This window comes from Oncorhynchus keta, chromosome 1 (assembly GCF_023373465.1).
Source record: "Oncorhynchus keta strain PuntledgeMale-10-30-2019 chromosome 1, Oket_V2, whole genome shotgun sequence".
NCBI classification, from domain to species: domain Eukaryota; kingdom Metazoa; phylum Chordata; class Actinopteri; order Salmoniformes; family Salmonidae; genus Oncorhynchus; species Oncorhynchus keta.
Genome location: NC_068421.1, coordinates 7,232,908 through 7,251,291, shown reverse-complemented (window position 1 = coordinate 7,251,291; position 18,384 = coordinate 7,232,908). Strand labels below are relative to the sequence as shown.

At 42.1% G+C, this 18,384-nt stretch overlaps 1 protein-coding gene and 1 long non-coding RNA gene across 5 annotated transcripts; both read left to right on the top strand.

Moving 5' to 3' along the window:
- Positions 1–7,634: 7,634 nt before the first annotated feature.
- LOC118383555 (olfactory receptor 51E2-like) lies at positions 7,635–9,399 on the top strand. The gene has a single exon (XM_035770047.2). The coding sequence runs from the start codon at positions 8,071–8,073 to the stop codon at positions 9,124–9,126; it is 1,056 nt and encodes a 351-aa protein (XP_035625940.1). The 5' UTR covers positions 7,635–8,070; the 3' UTR covers positions 9,127–9,399.
- Positions 9,400–16,167: 6,768 nt separating this feature from the next.
- Positions 16,168–16,954, top strand: LOC127912532 (uncharacterized). Of its 4 annotated transcripts, none has more exons than XR_008083088.1 (4): positions 16,168–16,241; positions 16,284–16,366; positions 16,450–16,742; positions 16,786–16,954. It is a non-coding gene; the product is annotated as an uncharacterized LOC127912532 (long non-coding RNA). The 4 variants fall into 4 exon arrangements; XR_008083080.1 differs by having other exon boundaries at positions 16,409–16,742; XR_008083085.1 differs by lacking the exon at positions 16,284–16,366 and having other exon boundaries at positions 16,409–16,742.
- The last annotated feature ends 1,430 nt before the right edge of the window (positions 16,955–18,384 follow it).

The following is an 18,384-nucleotide window of genomic DNA, read 5'->3' as shown; positions in this document are numbered from 1 at the left end:
CTTAATGAGTAGATAGGAACATTAGCCTGCTGGCCTTACTGGGTGGATAGGAACATTACCCTGCTGGTCTTACTGGGTGGATAGGAACATTAGCCTGCTGGCCTTACTGAGTCTATAGGAACATTAGCCTGCTGGCCTTAATGAGTAGATAGGAACATTAGCCTGCTGGCCTTAATGAGTAGATAGGAACATTAGCCTGCTGGCCTTACTGAGTCTATAGGAACATTAGCCTGCTGGCCTTAATGAGTAGATAGGAACATTAGCCTGCTGGCCTTAATGAGTCTATAGGAACATTAGCCTGCTGGCCTTACTGAGTGGATAGGAACATTAGCCTGCTGGCCTTACTGAGTCTATAGGAACATTAGCCTGCTGGCCTTACTGAGTGGATAGGAACATTAGCCTGCTGGCCTTACTGAGTGGATAGGAACATTAGCCTGCTGGCCTTAATGAGTAGATAGGAACATTAGCCTGCTGGCCTTACTGAGTCTATAGGAACATTAGCCTGCTGGCCTTACTGAGTCTATAGGAACATTAGCCTGCTGGCCTTACTGAGTGTATAGGAACATTAGCCTGCTGGCCTTACTGAGTCTATAGGAACATTAGCCTGCTGGCCTTAATGAGTAGATAGGAACATTAGCCTGCTGGCCTTACTGAGTCTATAGGAACATTAGCCTGCTGGCCTTACTGAGTCTATAGGAACATTAGCCTGCTGGCCTTACTGATTGATAGGAACATTAGCCTGCTGGCCTTACTGAATGGGATAGGAACATTAGCCTGCTGGCCTTAATGAGTCTATAGGAACATCAGCCTGCTGGCCTTACTGAGTAGATAGGAACATTAGCCTGCTGGCCTTACTGAGTAGATAGGAACATTAGCCTGCTGGCCTTACTGGGTAGATAGGAACATTAGCCTGCTGGCCTTACTGAGTAGATAGGAACATTAGCCTGCTGGTCTTACTGAGTAGATAGGAACATTAGCCTGCTGGCCTTAATGAGTGGATAGGAACATTAGCCTGCTGGCCTTACTGAGTGGATAGGAACATTACCCTGCTGGCCTTAATGAGTCTATAGGAACATTAGCCTGCTGGCCTTACTGAGTAGATAGGAACATTAGCCTGCTGGTCTTACTGAGTGGATAGGAACATTAGCCTGCTGGCCTTACTGAGTCGATAGGAACATTAGCCTGCTGGCCTTACTGAGTCGATAGGAACATTAGCCTGCTGGCCTTACTGAGTCGATAGGAACATTAGCCTGCTGGCCTTACTGAGTCGATAGGAACATTAGCCTGCTGGCCTTACTGAGTCGATAGGAACATTAGCCTGCTGGCCTTACTGAGTCTATAGGAACATTAGCCTGCTGGCCTTACTGGGTGGATAGGAACATTAGCCTGCTGGCCTTACTGGGTGGATAGGAACATTAGCCTGCTGTTCTTACTGAGTCGATAGGAACATTAGCCTGCTGGCCTTACTGAGTAGATAGGAACATTAGCCTGCTGGCCTTAATGAGTCTATAGGAACATCAGCCTGCTGGCCTTACTGAGTAGATAGGAACATTAGCCTGCTGGCCTTACTGAGTGGATAGGAACATTAGCCTGCTGGCCTTACTGAGTAGATAGGAACATTAGCCTGCTGGCCTTACTGAGTCTATAGGAACATTAGCCTGCTGGCCTTACTGAGTAGATAGGAACATTAGCCTGCTGGCCTTACTGAGTAGATAGGAACATTAGCCTGCTGGCCTTACTGAGTAGATAGGAACATTAGCCTGCTGGCCTTACTGAGTAGATAGGAACATTAGCCTGCTGGTCTTACTGAGTAGATAGGAACATTAGCCTGCTGGCCTTACTGAGTGGATAGGAACATTAGCCTGCTGGCCTTACTGAGTCTATAGGAACATTAGCCTGCTGGCCTTACTGAGTCTATAGGAACATTAGCCTGCTGGCCTTACTGAGTGGATAGGAACATTAGCCTGCTGGCCTTACTGAGTCTATAGGAACATTAGCCTGCTGGCCTTACTGGGTCTATAGGAACATTAGCCTGCTGGCCTTACTGAGTGGATAGGAACATTAGCCTGCTGGCCTTACTGAGTGGATAGGAACATTAGCCTGCTGGCCTTACTGAGTCTATAGGAACATTAGCCTGCTGGCCTTACTGGGTCTATAGGAACATTAGCCTGCTGGCCTTACTGAGTGGATAGGAACATTAGCCTGCTGGCCTTACTGAGTGGATAGGAACATTAGCCTGCTGGCCTTACTGAGTGGATAGGAACATTAGCCTGCTGGCCTTACTGAGTGGATAGGAACATTAGCCTGCTGGCCTTACTGAGTGGATAGGAACATTAGCCTGCTGGCCTTACTGAGTCTATAGGAACATTAGCCTGCTGGCCTTACTGAGTCTATAGGAACATTAGCCTGCTGGCCTTACTGAGTCTATAGGAACATTAGCCTGCTGGCCTTACTGAGTCTATAGGAACATTAGCCTGCTGGCCTTACTGAGTGGATAGGAACATTAGCCTGCTGGCCTTACTGAGTGGATAGGAACATTAGCCTGCTGGCCTTACTGAGTCTATAGGAACATTAGCCTGCTGGCCTTACTGAGTGGATAGGAACATTAGCCTGCTGGCCTTACTGAGTCTATAGGAACATTAGCCTGCTGGCCTTACTGAGTCTATAGGAACATTAGCCTGCTGGCCTTACTGAGTCTATAGGAACATTAGCCTGCTGGCCTTACTGAGTCGATAGGAACATTAGCCTGCTGGCCTTACTGAGTAGATAGGAACATTAGCCTGCTGGCCTTACTGAGTGGATAGGAACATTAGCCTGCTGGCCTTAATGAGTAGATAGGAACATTAGCCTGCTGGCCTTAATGAGTAGATAGGAACATTAGCCTGCTGGCCTTAATGAGTCTATAGGAACATTAGCCTGCTGGCCTTACTGAGTGGATAGGAACATTAGCCTGCTGGCCTTAATGAGTAGATAGGAACATTAGCCTGCTGGCCTTAATGAGTAGATAGGAACATTAGCCTGCTGGCCTTACTGAGTCTATAGGAACATTAGCCTGCTGGCCTTAATGAGTGGATAGGAACATTAGCCTGCTGGCCTTACTGAGTGGATAGGAACATTAGCCTGCTGGCCTTACTGAGTAGATAGGAACATTAGCCTGCTGGCCTTAATGAGTAGATAGGAACATTAGCCTGCTGGCCTTACTGAGTCTATAGGAACATTAGCCTGCTGGCCTTAATGAGTAGATAGGAACATTAGCCTGCTGGCCTTAATGAGTGGATAGGAACATTAGCCTGCTGGCCTTAATGAGTAGATAGGAACATTAGCCTGCTGGCCTTACTGAGTCTATAGGAACATTAGCCTGCTGGCCTTAATGAGTAGATAGGAACATTAGCCTGCTGGCCTTACTGAGTGGATAGGAACATTAGCCTGCTGGCCTTACTGAGTCTATAGGAACATTAGCCTGCTGGCCTTACTGAGTCTATAGGAACATTAGCCTGCTGGCCTTAATGAGTAGATAGGAACATTAGCCTGCTGGCCTTACTGAGTCTATAGGAACATTAGCCTGCTGGCCTTACTGAGTCTATAGGAACATTAGCCTGCTGGCCTTAATGAGTAGATAGGAACATTAGCCTGCTGGCCTTACTGAGTCTATAGGAACATTAGCCTGCTGGCCTTACTGAGTCTATAGGAACATTAGCCTGCTGGCCTTACTGATTGGATAGGAACATTAGCCTGCTGGCCTTACTGAATGGGATAGGAACATTAGCCTGCTGGCCTTAATGAGTCTATAGGAACATCAGCCTGCTGGCCTTACTGAGTAGATAGGAACATTAGCCTGCTGGCCTTACTGAGTAGATAGGAACATTAGCCTGCTGGCCTTACTGGGTAGATAGGAACATTAGCCTGCTGGCCTTACTGAGTCTATAGGAACATTAGCCTGCTGGCCTTACTGAGTGGATAGGAACATTAGCCTGCTGGCCTTACTGAATGGGATAGGAACATTAGCCTGCTGGCCTTAATGAGTGGATAGGAACATTAGCCTGCTGGACTGAGTCTATAGGAACATTAGCCTGCTGGCCTTACTGAGTGGATAGGAACATTAGCCTGCTGGCCTTACTGAGTCTATAGGAACATTAGCCTGCTGGACTGAGTCTATAGGAACATTAGCCTGCTGGCCTTAATGAGTCTATAGGAACATCAGCCTGCTGGCCTTACTGAGTAGATAGGAACATTAGCCTGCTGGCCTTACTGAGTAGATAGGAACATTAGCCTGCTGGCCTTACTGGGTAGATAGGAACATTAGCCTGCTGGCCTTACTGAGTGGATAGGAACATTAGCCTGCTGGCCTTACTGAGTCTATAGGAACATTAGCCTGCTGGCCTTACTGAGTCTATAGGAACATTAGCCTGCTGGCCTTAATGAGTCTATAGGAACATTAGCCTGCTGGCCTTAATGAGTCTATAGGAACATTAGCCTGCTGGCCTTAATGAGTCTATAGGAACATTAGCCTGCTGGCCTTACTGAGTGGATAGGAACATTAGCCTGCTGGCCTTACTGAGTCTATAGGAACATTAGCCTGCTGGCCTTACTGAGTGGATAGGAACATTAGCCTGCTGGCCTTACTGAGTGGATAGGAACATTAGCCTGCTGGCCTTACTGAGTGTATAGGAACATTAGCCTGCTGGCCTTACTGAGTGGATAGGAACATTAGCCTGCTGGCCTTAATGAGTCTATAGGAACATCAGCCTGCTGGCCTTACTGAGTGGATAGGAACATTAGCCTGCTGGCCTTACTGAGTGGATAGGAACATTAGCCTGCTGGCCTTAATGAGTAGATAGGAACATTAGCCTGCTGGCCTTACTGAGTGGATAGGAACATTAGCCTGCTGGCCTTACTGAGTCTATAGGAACATTAGCCTGCTGGCCTTACTGAGTCTATAGGAACATTAGCCTGCTGGCCATGAGTCTATAGGAACATTAGCCTGCTGGCCTTAATGAGTCTATAGGAACATTAGCCTGCTGGCCTTAATGAGTCTATAGGAACATTAGCCTGCTGGCCTTAATGAGTCTATAGGAACATTAGCCTGCTGGCCTTACTGAGTGGATAGGAACATTAGCCTGCTGGCCTTACTGAGTCGATAGGAACATTAGCCTGCTGGCCTTACTGAGTCTATAGGAACATTAGCCCAAACTATTTAGGAGGGATATCACACCTGGCACAAATGATTGTCTAGTTCTGTTTTTCCTGCTGAGGGGTGCCCTATACCTGCGCCTAGAGGGGAGTAGTTCAAAGTCTGGGTACAGGGGGTGGCTTGGGTCTAAAATTATTTTGTGAGCGTTGCGGAAGGCCCTGACCTCATCCAGGCCTGTCTGTTTGACTCCAAGTACCTTGGGGAGGGCCCTGACCTTAAAGATCTCATCCAGGCCTGTCTGTTTGACTCCAAGTACCTTGGGGAGGGCCCTGACCTTAAAGATCTCATCCAGGCCTGTCTGTTTGACTCCAAGTACCTTGGGGAGGGCCCTGACCATAAAGATCTCATCCAGGCCTGTCTGTTTGACTCCAAGTACCTTGGGGAGGGCCCTGACCGTAAAGATCTCACCCAGGTCTGTCTGTTTGACTCCAAGTACCTTGGGGAGGGGCCTGACCGTAAAGATCTCCTCCAGGCCTGTCTGTTTGACTCCAAGTACCTTGTGGAGGGCCATGACCTTAAAGATCTCATCCAGGCCTGTCTGTTTGACTCCAAGTACCTTGGGGAGGGCCCTGACCATAAAGATCTCATCCAGGCCTGTCTGTTTGACTCCAAGTACCTTGGGGAGGGCCCTGACCATAAAGATCTCATCCAGGCCTGTCTGTTTGACTCCAAGTACCTTGGGGAGGGCCCTGACCGTAAAGATCTCATCCAGGCCTGTCTGTTTGACTCCAAGTACCTTGGGGAGGGCCCTGACCATAAAGATCTCATCCAGGCCTGTCTGTTTGACTCCAAGTACCTTGGGGAGGGCCCTGACCATAAAGATCTCATCCAGGCCTGTCTGTTTGACTCCAAGTACCTTGGGGAGGGCCCTGACCATAAAGATCTCATCCAGGCCTGTCTGTTTGACTCCAAGTACCTTGGGGAGGGCCCTGACCTTAAAGATCTCATCCAGGCCTGTCTGTTGGACTCCAAGTACCTTGGGGAGGGCCCTGACCATAAAGATCTCATCCAGGCCTGTCTGTTGGACTCCAAGTACCTTGGGGAGGGCCCTGACCTTAAAGATCTCATCCAGGCCTGTCTGTTGGACTCCAAGTACCTTGGGGAGGGCCCTGACCATAAAGATCTCATCCAGGCCTGTCTGTTGGACTCCAAGTACCTTGGGGAGGGCCCTGACCTTAAAGATCTCATCCAGGCCTGTCAGTTTGACTCCAAGTACCTTGGGGAGGGCCCTGACCTTAAAGATCTCACCCAGGTCTGTCTGTTTGACTCCAAGTACCTTGTGGAGGGCCATGACCTTAAAGATCTCACCCAGGTCTGTCTGTTTGACTCCAAGTACCTTGTGGAGGGCCATGACCTTAAAGATCTCATCCAGGCCTGTCTGTTTGACTCCAAGTACCTTGGGGAGGGCCCTGATCTTAAAGATCTCACCCAGGTCTGTCTGTTTGACTCCAAGTACCTTGTGGAGGGCCATGACCTTAAAGATCTCATCCAGGCCTGTCTGTTGGACTCCAAGTACCTTGTGGAGGGCCCTGACCTTAAAGATCTCATCCAGGCCTGTCTGTTTGGACAGTCTAGCACAACATACCCAGAGTTTCCTGCTTAGCAAGGGATCGTCTATGTTTAATTTCATTGTGTATTAGAAACACGGTTTGAGATCATTGTGAGGGGATTTCGCCAGCGGTTGAATGGGGATATTGGGCTATATCCGGGATAATCTTGTCTGAGGTTACTACAGTAACCAATGGGAATGAGGCTTAGTGAAAGGTCAACATTGCATCTCTTCACGTTTAAAAAAAAATAATTGCTACCAGTTTGACAACAAAACATTGATAACAAACAGCATGTACATAGTAATAAAATATAAAAGATATATTTCATGCTGAAACCTCTCATAATAAACACCAATGGCCTGGTTCCTCTCTAGGTTTCTTCCTAGGTTTTGGCCTTTCTAGGGAGTTTTTCCTAGCCACCGTGCTTCTACACCTGCATTGCTTGCTGTTTGGGGTTTCAGGCTGGGTTTCTGTACAGCACTTTGAGATATCAGCTGATGTACGAAGGGCTATATAAATACATTTGATTTGATTTGATTCACTAAGTAGATGGTTTATATTTAGGATAATGTTTTACACAGCTTTTTGGCATTCTATTTTTCCATATATTTTCCCATGTTCTAAGGCCACGCAGAGGACCAGAGAGCATTAGACACCTGTGGTAATCTGACGTACCCAAAAAGACCACTACATGTCATTTTATTTAGAAACATATTAAAACATGAACGTTGAAAGTTACCTAAATTCTGGTAGTTTACTGGTAAACTTAGAAAAATGTTCCAGTAACCCAGGTTACGTCATCCTGCTCAAAGAACCATGATAAAGATTTTTTTATTTTTTTATTTTTTTATTTCACCTTTATTTAACCAGGTAAGCAAGTTGAGAACAAGTTCTCATTTACAATTACAACCTGGCCAAGATAAAGCAAAGCAGTTCGACACCATACAACAACACAGAGTTACACGTGGAATAAACAAACATACAGTCAATAATACAGTAGAAAAAAAGAAAGATCACTACTAAGTGGTGGAGTCAGAGAGAGGTTAAAGGGACAACAATAACAACATTAATAATCAAAAACAGTGCAGTTCATAAAGAACATAAAGCTCAATATAAAAGAAGGGGAGGTTGAGTATCTTGTCTCAAGGGATGTCTGGTTTGGAGTATAAAGTCTCATGTGGTTCCACAGAGTTCCACTCCACAAACCAAAGACGAATTACACTCTACAGACCAATGATCAAACAGCGAGGGGGTAAAAAATAAACAGCAAGTTTATTATGACATTTGTGTGCCATTCATACATATCCGAGTATTGAAAATACTGTGTCAATGACAACATTGTCATTTTACCTTGTGTTTTTTTGTTTTTCCTCTCAATTCGTTGGCACTAGTCAAAGTGTAACGATCGAAGAATTCCAGGGATTCAATTTTTCACACAGCCAGTTCATCTTTGTGGGATTCCCAGTGATCTACGAGTACAGACGACTACTTACCTTACCGTTTTTCACCGTCTACATTTTAGTCTTGGTAGGAAATTCTTTGTTGATCTACGTGATTAGAATTATGGAGAGTCTCCACAGCCCCATGTATATATTAATATGTGGTTTGGCGGTGGTGGACATAGTGGTGGCTACAGTCATTATCCCCAACATGCTGCTCAGCTTTCTGTTTGACTGGAATGACATCTCATTGGCCAGCTGTTTGACTCAGATGTTTTTCACTCACTTCCTGTCGTCGGTAGAGTCGACTATTCTCCTGGCCATGGCTCTGGACCGCTACGTGGCGATCTGCTACCCTTTACACTACGCTCGTGTCCTCAACTCTGCCATGTTTCTCAGACTGTTGCTGTTCACTGTTATAAGGAGTGGTTCTATCATGTTTGTACTCGTTGCGCTCGCCGGTTCTCTGTCTTTCTGTGGTTCCAATGTCATCCACCACTGCTACTGTGACCACATGGCCCTGGTTAGTCTCGCATGTGGTAACACGGACAAGAATCATGCAATGGGATTGGCTGTGATTATCTGTTTTGTGGGGATTGATATTTGCGTCATTGTTTTCTCCTACGTGAAGATTCTGAACGTTGTGTTGCGTAGAGCAGCAGGGGAGGATAGATGGAAAGCCTTCCACACGTGTGGCACCCACCTCATTGTCATAATGTGTTTTTATTTGATTGGCACCGTTACTTTTCTGTCACGGAATCTGAATATTCAAATTCCAACCGATATCAATACTTTTCTAGGAGTGATGTATATTGTTTTACCAGCGAGTGTCAATCCAATAATCTATGGAGTCCGGACAAAGGAAATACGAAACCGTATTTTGAAAATGTTCAACACAAGAGTAAACAGAGAATTGACTGTTCAGGTTGCTATTGTAGATATGTGATTCGTTTCAAAACTCTTCTTTAGTTAAGGGGCTAGGGTTAGAATTGTTTACGTCAGAAATTATTCATACCCTTTGACTTAATTCCACACTTTGTTGAGTTACAGCCTGAATTTAAAACGTTTATTAAAATGAGATTTTGTGTCACTGATCTACACACAATACACCATAATGTAAAAGTGGATTTATGTTCTTAGACATTTGTACAAATTATATTTTTTTTTAAATGAAAATCTAAAATATCTTGAGTCAATAAAGTGAAAATTATTATATTCACCAATTTTTCACATTTGTGTTTTTTTTCCATCAGAAATAATTGCTTATGAATTCACGTGTAAAATATTACTGTTCTCAGATTTTTAATTGAGTTTTTTTATTAAGTGTATAAAAATGTTTTATTTGTAGATGCTAAAACACTATACAAAGAGTGTACAAAACATTAAGAACACCTTCCTAATATGTAATTTCCCCCCAGAACAGCCTCAGTTCGTCGGGGTATGGACTCTACACGATGGGATGTTGGCCCACTCCACTGCTTCCCACAGTTGTGTCCAGTTGGCTTTGGGTAGTGGACCATTCTTGATACAACATGGGAAACTGTTGAGTGTGGAAAAACCCAGCAGCGTTGCAGTTCTTGACACAAACCTGTGCGCGTCAATAAGGGAATCATAGCTTTCACCTGATCAATCTGTGTCAAGGAAAGAGCAGGTGTTCTTAATGTTTTGTGAACACAGTGTTTGGAATGTTATTCTGTATATTTGACTGTGATATGTGGTTGTCTCACCTAGCTATCTGAATATACTAACTACTGTGATATGTGGTTGTCTCACCTAGCTATCTGGATATACTAACTACTGTGATATGTGGTTGTCTCACCTAGCTATCTGAATATACTAACTACTGTGATATGTGGTTGTCTCACCTAGCTATCTGAATATACTAACTACTGTGATATGTGGTTGTCTCACCTAGCTATCTGGATATACTAACTACTGTGATATGTGTCTTGTCTCACCTAGCTATCTGAATATACTAACTACTGTGATATGTGGTTGTCTCACCTATATACTAACTACTGTGATATGTGGTTGTCTCACCTAGCTATCTGATATACTAACTACTGTGATATGTGGTTGTCTCACCTAGCTATCTGAATATACTAACTACTGTGATAACTACTGTGATATGTGGTTGTCTCACCTAGCTATCTGGATATACTAACTATGTGATATGTGGTTGTCTCACCTAGCTATCTGAATATACTAACTACTGTGATATGTGGTTGTCTCACCTTTTTATTTTATTTTTATTTAGCTATCTGACCTGGGGATATACTAACAATTGTAAACTAGGTGATGATGGTTTGAGGGCCAGATTGGGTATTTGTCTCACCTACTCTAGATAGGTCTGATCTTTAATGATATACTAACATACTGTGATATGTGGGGCATTGGGATATTTATTTTCTGCCACCTAGCTATCTGGCAATATACTAACTACTGTGATATGTGGTTGTCTCACCTAGCTATCTGAATATACTAACTACTGTGATATGTGGTTGTCTCACCTAGCTATCTGAATATACTAACTACTGTGATATGTGGTTGTCTCACCTAGCTATCTGAATATACTAACTACTGTGATAAGCTATGAATATACTAACTACTGTGATATGTGGTTGTCTCACCTAGCTATCTGAATATACTAACTACTGTGATATGTGGTTGTCTCACCTAGCTATCTGAATATACTAACTACTGTGATATGTGGTTGTCTCACCTAGCTATCTGAATATACTAACTACTGTGATATGTGGTTGTCTCACCTAGCTATCTGAATATACTAACTACTGTGATATGTGGTTGTCTCACCTAGCTATCTGAATATACTAACTACTGTGATATGTGGTTGTCTCACCTAGCTATCTGAATATACTAACTACTGTGATATGTGGTTGTCTCACCTAGCTATCTGAATATACTAACTACTGTGATATGTGGTTGTCTCACCTAGCTATCTGAATATACTAACTACTGTGATATGTGGTTGTCTCACCTAGCTATCTGAATATACTAACTACTGTGATATGTGGTTGTCTCACCTAGCTATCTGAATATACTAACTACTGTGATATGTGGTTGTCTCACCTAGCTATCTGAATATACTAACTACTGTGATATGTGGTTGTCTCACCTAGCTATCTGAATATACTAACTACTGTGATATTTGGTTGTCTCACCGGTTAGCTATCTGTCCCAATACCTACTAACTACTGTGATATGTGGTTGTCTCACCTAGCTATCTGGAATATACTAACTACTGTGATATGTGGTTGTCTCACCTAGCTATCTGAATATACTAACTACTGTGATATGTGGTTGTCTCACCTAGCTATCTGAATATACTAACTACTGTGATATGTGGTTGTCTCTGAACCTAGCTATCTGAATATACTAACTACTGTGATATGTGGTTGTCTCACCTAGCTATCTGGAATATACTGAAACTACTGTGATATGTGGTTGTCTCACCTAGCTATCTGAATATACTAACTACTGTGATATGTGGTTGTCTCACCTAGCTATCTGAATATACTAACTACTGTGATATGTGGTTGTCTCACCTAGCTATCTGAATATACTAACTACTGTGATATGTGGTTGTCTCACCTAGCTATCTGGATATACTAACTACTGTGATATGTGGTTGTCTCACCTAGCTATCTGAATATACTAACTACTGTGATATGTGGTTGTCTCACCTAGCTATCTGAATATACTAACTACTGTGATATGTGGTTGTCTCACCTAGCTATCTGAATATACTAACTACTGTGATATGTGGTTGTCTCACCTAGCTATCTGAATATACTAACTACTGTGATATGTGGTTGTCTCACCTAGCTATCTGAATATACTAACTACTGTGATATGTGGTTGTCTCACCTAGCTATCTGAATATACTAACTACTGTGATATGTGGTTGTCTCACCTAGCTATCTGAATATACTAACTACTGTGATATGTGGTTGTCTCACCTAGCTATCTGAATATACTAACTCTGTCTCACCTAGCTATGAATATACTAACTACTGTGATATGTGGTTGTCTCACCTAGCTATCTGAATATACTAACTACTGTGATATGTGGTTGTCTCACCTAGCTATCTGGATATACTAACTACTGTGATATGTGGTTGTCTCACCTAGCTATCTGGATATACTAACTACTGTGATATGTGGTTGTCTCACCTAGCTATCTGAATATACTAACTACTGTGATATGTGGTTGTCTCACCTAGCTATCTGAATATATATACTAACTACTGTGATCTGAATATACTAACTACTGTGATATGGTTGTCTCACCTAGCTATCTGAATATACTAACTACTGTGATATGTGGTTGTCTCACCTAGCTATCTGAATATACTAACTACTGTGATATGTGGTTGTCTCACCTAGCTAGCTAATCTGATATGGTTGTCTCATATATCTGAATATACTAACTACTGATATATGGTTGTCTCACCTAGCTATCTGAATATACTAACTACTGTGATATGTGGTTGTCTCACCTAGCTATCTGGAATATACTAACTACTGTGATATGTGGTTGTCTCACCTAGCTATCTGGAATATACTAACTACTGTGATATGTGGTTGTCTCACCTAGCTATCTGAATATACTAACTACTGTGATATGTGGTTGTCTCACCTAGCTATCTGAATATACTAACTACTGTGATATGTGGTTGTCTCACCTAGCTATCTGAATATACTAACTACTGTGATATGTGGTTGTCTCACCTAGCTATCTGAATATACTAACTACTGTGATATGTGGTTGTCTCACCTAGCTATCTGAATATACTAACTACTGTGATATGTGGTTGTCTCACCTAGCTATCTGAATATACTAACTACTGTGATATGTGGTTGTCTCACCTAGCTATCTGAATATACTAACTACTGTGATATGTGGTTGTCTCACCTAGCTATCTGAATATACTAACTACTGTGATATGTGGTTGTCTCACCTAGCTATCTGAATATACTAACTACTGTGATATGTGGTTGTCTCACCTAGCTATCTGAATATACTAACTACTGTGATATGTGGTTGTCTACACCTAGCTATCTGATAATATACTAACTACTGTGATATGTGATATGTGGTTGTCTCACCTAGCTATCTGAATATACTAACTACTGTGATATGTGGTTGTCTCACCTAGCTATCTGAATATACTAACTACTGATAATATACTAACTACTGTGATATGTGGTTGTCCCACCTAGCTATCTGAATATACTAACTACTGTGATATGTGGTTGTCCCACCTAGCTATCTGAATATACTAACTACTGTGATATGTGGTTGTCTCACCTAGCTATCTGAATATACTAACTACTGTGATATGTGGTTGTCCCACCTAGCTATCTGAATATACTAACTACTGTGATATGTGGTTGTCTCACCTAGCTGTCTGAATATACTAACTACTGTGATATGTGGTTGTCTCACCTAGCTATCTGAATATACTAACTACTGTGATATGTGGTTGTCTCACCTAGCTATCTGAATATACTAAATATGTGGTTGTCTCACTAGCTATCTAACTGTGATATGTGGTTGTCTCACCTAGCTATCTGAATATACTAACTACTGTGATATGTGGTTGTCTCACCTAGCTATCTGAATATACTAACTACTGTGATATGTGGTTGTCTCACCTAGCTATCTGAATATACTAACTACTGTGATATGTCTCACCTAGCTATCTGTAACTACTGTGATATGTGGTTGTCCCACCTAGCTATCTGAATATACTAACTACTGTGATATGTGGTTGTCTCACCTAGCTATCTGAATATACTAACTACTGTGATATGTGGTTGTCCCACCTAGCTATCTGAATATACTAACTACTGTGATATGTGGTTGTCTCACCTAGCTATCTGAATATACTAACTACTGTGATATGTGGTTGTCTCACCTAGCTATCTGAATATACTAACTACTGTGATATGTGGTTGTCTCACCTAGCTATCTGAATATACTAACTACTGTGATATGTGGTTGTCTCACCTAGCTATCTGAATATACTAACTACTGTGATATGTGGTTGTCTCACCTAGCTATCTGAATATACTAACTACTGTGATATGTGGTTGTCTCACCTAGCTATCTGAATATACTAACTACTGTGATATGTGGTTGTCTCACCTAGCTATCTGAATATACTAACTACTGTGATATGTGGTTGTCTCACCTACTATCTGTGAATATACTAACTACTGTGATATGTGGTTGTCTCACCTAGCTATCTGAATATACTAACTACTGTGATATGTGGTTGTCTCACCTAGCTATCTGAATATACTACTGTGAATGGTTGTCTCACTAGTGATATGTGGTTGTCTCACCTAGCTATCTGAATATACTAACTACTGTGATATGTGGTTGTCTCACCTAGCTATCTGAATATACTAACTACTGTGATATGTGGTTGTCTCACCTAGCTATCTGAATATACTAACTACTGTGATATGTGGTTGTCTCACCTAGCTATCTGAATATACTAACTACTGTGATATGTGGTTGTCTCACCTAGCTATCTGAATATACTAACTACTGTGATATGTGTCTCACCTAGTTGTCTCACCTAGCTAATACTGAATATACTAACTACTGTGATATGTGGTTGTCTCACCTAATCTGAATATACTAACTACTGTGATATGTGGTTGTCTCACCTAGCTATCTGAATATACTAACTACTGTGATATGTGGTTGTCTCACCTAGCTATCTGAATATACTAACTACTGTGATATGTGGTTGTCTCACCTAGCTATCTGGATATACTAACTACTGTGATATGTGGTTGTCTCTAAATCTGCTATCTGGATAAGACCGCCTGCTAAATTACTAAAATGTCAAATGGAAATGTTTTACTGTTCTATTTCATCATTATTATTATTAAAGTCACCAATGTATAATTTGTACTTTTCCTTATTAAAAATGTAGTTATTTGTTACATTTTCCTGTGTAAAACATTTACATTTAAGTCATTTAGCAGACGCTCTTATCCAGAGCTACTTACAAATTAAACCTAGCAGTACTACTGATTTCTCTGAGAGTGAGGAGGATATATATTATTACTGTGTAAAGCCTAGCAGTACTACTGATTTCTCTGAGAGTGAGGCAGATATATATTATTACTGTGTAAAACCTAGCAGTACTACTGATTTCTCTGAGAGTGAGGAGGATATATATTATTACTGTGTAAAACCTAGCAGTACTACTGATTTCTCTGAGAGTGAGGCGGATATATATTATTACTGTGTAAAACCTAGCAGTACTACTGATTTCTCTGAGAGTGAGGCAGATATATATTATTACTGTGTAAAACCTAGCAGTACTACTGATTTCTCTGAGAGTGAGGAGGATATATATTATTACTGTGTAAAACCTAGCAGTACTACTGATTTCTCTGAGAGTGAGGAGGATATATATTATTACTGTGTAAAACCTAGCAGTACTACTGATTTCTCTGAGAGTAAGGCGGATATTTAGCAAATGAAACCAACAAGTGTCTGTTATTGATCAAGTGTCTGTTATTGATCAAGTGTCTGTTATTGATCAAGTGTCTGTTATTGATCAAGTGTCTGTTATTGAACAATCTTACGATCATTTATTTAAACAATAAAATCAAATTCACCAACATTTCTGAAAATTGATATATATGGTGTTTTGGAATGAATCTCTTGCAGAATTCAACCACTTTTGTTACGGCCTAAATACGGTCCAGGGGTATAGATTTGCTTAACAAGTCACAGAAGTTTCATGGACTCACTCTTGACTGCAGTAATAGTGTTTAAAAATATATATATTTTTAAAATTACTACCTCGCCTCTGTACCCCCACACATACAATTATCTGTAAGGTCCCTCGCCTCTGTACCCCCACACATACAATTATCTGTAAGGTCCCTCGCCTCTGTACCCCCACACATACAATTATCTGTAAGGTCCCTCGCCTCTGTACCCCCACACATACAATTATCTGTAAGGTCCCTCATCTCTGTACCCCCACACATACAATTATCTGTAAGGTCCCTCGCCTCTGTACCCCCACACATACAATTATCTGTAAGGTCCCTCATCTCTGTACCCCACACATACAATTATCTGTAAGGTCCCTCATCTCTGTACCCCCACACATACAATTATCTGTAAGGTCCCTCGCCTCTGTACCCCCACACATACAATTATCTGTAAGGTCCCTCATCTCTGTACCCCACACATACAATTATCTGTAAGGTCCCTCATCTCTGTACCCCCACACATACAATTATCTGTAAGGTCCCTCATCTCTGTACCCCCACACATACAATTATCTGTAAGGTCCCTCATCTCTGTACCCCCACACATACAATTATCTGTAAGGTCCCTCATCTCTGTACCCCCACACATACAATTATCTGTAAGGTCCCTCATCTCTGTACCCCACACATACAATTATCTGTAAGGTCCCTCATCTCTGTACCCCCACACATACAATTATCTGTAAGGTCCCTCATCTCTGTACCCCCACACATACAATTATCTGTAAGGTCCCTCATCTCTGTACCCCCCACACATACAATTATCTGTAAGGTCCCTCATCTCTGTACCCCACACATACAATTATCTGTAAGGTCCCTCATCTCTGTACCCCCACACATACAATTATCTGTAAGGTCCCTCATCTCTGTACCCCCACACATACAATTATCTGTAAGGTCCCTCATCTCTGTACCCCCACACATACAATTATCTGTAAGGTCCCTCAGTCGAGCAGTGAATTTCAAACACAGATTCAACCACAAATACGTCCAATGCCTCTCAAAGAAGGGCATATAAGAAGGGCAATATATATATTAAAAAAATAAAAAGCAGACATTGAATATCCCTTTGAGCATGGTGATGTTATTAATTACACTGTGGGTGATGTATCAGTACACCCCAGTCACTATAAAGATACAGACATCCTTCCTAACTCAGTTGCTGGAGAGGATAATGGGCAGCTACAGGACAATCCAGGTGTGCAAAGCTCTTAGAGACTTACCCATAATCACAGCTGTAATCACTCTTAGAGACTTACCCAGAAAGACTCACAGCTGTAATCACTCTTGGAGACTTACCCAGAATCACAGCTGTAATCACTCTTAGAGATTTACCCAGAATCGCAGCTGTAATTACTCTTAGAGACTTACCCAGAAAGACTCACAGCTGTAATCACTCTTAGAGACTTACCCAGAATCACAGCTGTAATCACTCTTAGAGACTTACCCAGAATCCCAGCTGTAATTACTCTTAGAGACTTACCCAGAATCACAGCTGTAATCACTCTTAGAGACTTACCCAGAAAGACTCACAGCTGTAATCACTCTTAGAGACTTACCCAGAATCACAGCTGTAATCACTCTTAGAGACTTACCCAGAATCACAGCTGTAATCACTCTTAGAGACTTACCCAGAAAGACTCACAGCTGTAATCACTCTTAGAGACTTACACAGAAAGACTCACAGCTGTAATCACTCTTAGAGACTTACCCAGAAAGACTCACAGCTGTAATCACTCTTAGAGACTTACCCATAATCACAGCTGTAATCACTCTTAGAGACTTACCCAGAAAGACTCACAGCTGTAATCACTCTTGTAGACTTACCCAGAAAGACTCACAGCTGTAATCACTTTTAGAGACATACCCAGAAAGACTCACAGCTGTAATCACTGTAGAGACTTACCCAGAATCCCAGCTGTAATCACTCTTAGAGACTTACCCAGAATCCCAGCTGTAATCACTCTTAGAGATTTACCCAGAATCGCAGCTGTAATTACTCTTAGAGACTTACCCAGAATCACAGCTGTAATCACTCTTCGAGACTTACCCATAATCACAGCTGTAATCACTCTTAGAGACTTACCCAGAAAGACTCACAGCTGTAATCACTCTTAGAGACTTACCCAGAATCACAGCTGTAATTACTCTTAGAGACTTGCCCAGAATCACAGCTGTAATTACCTTAGAGACTTACACAGAAAGACTCACAGCTGTAATCACTCTTAGAGACTTACCCAGAATCACAGCTGTAATCACTCTTAGAGACTTACCCAGAAAGACTCACAGCTATAATCACTCTTAGAGACTTACACAGAAAGACTCACAGCTGTAATCACTCTTAGAGACTTACCCAGAATCACAGCTGTAA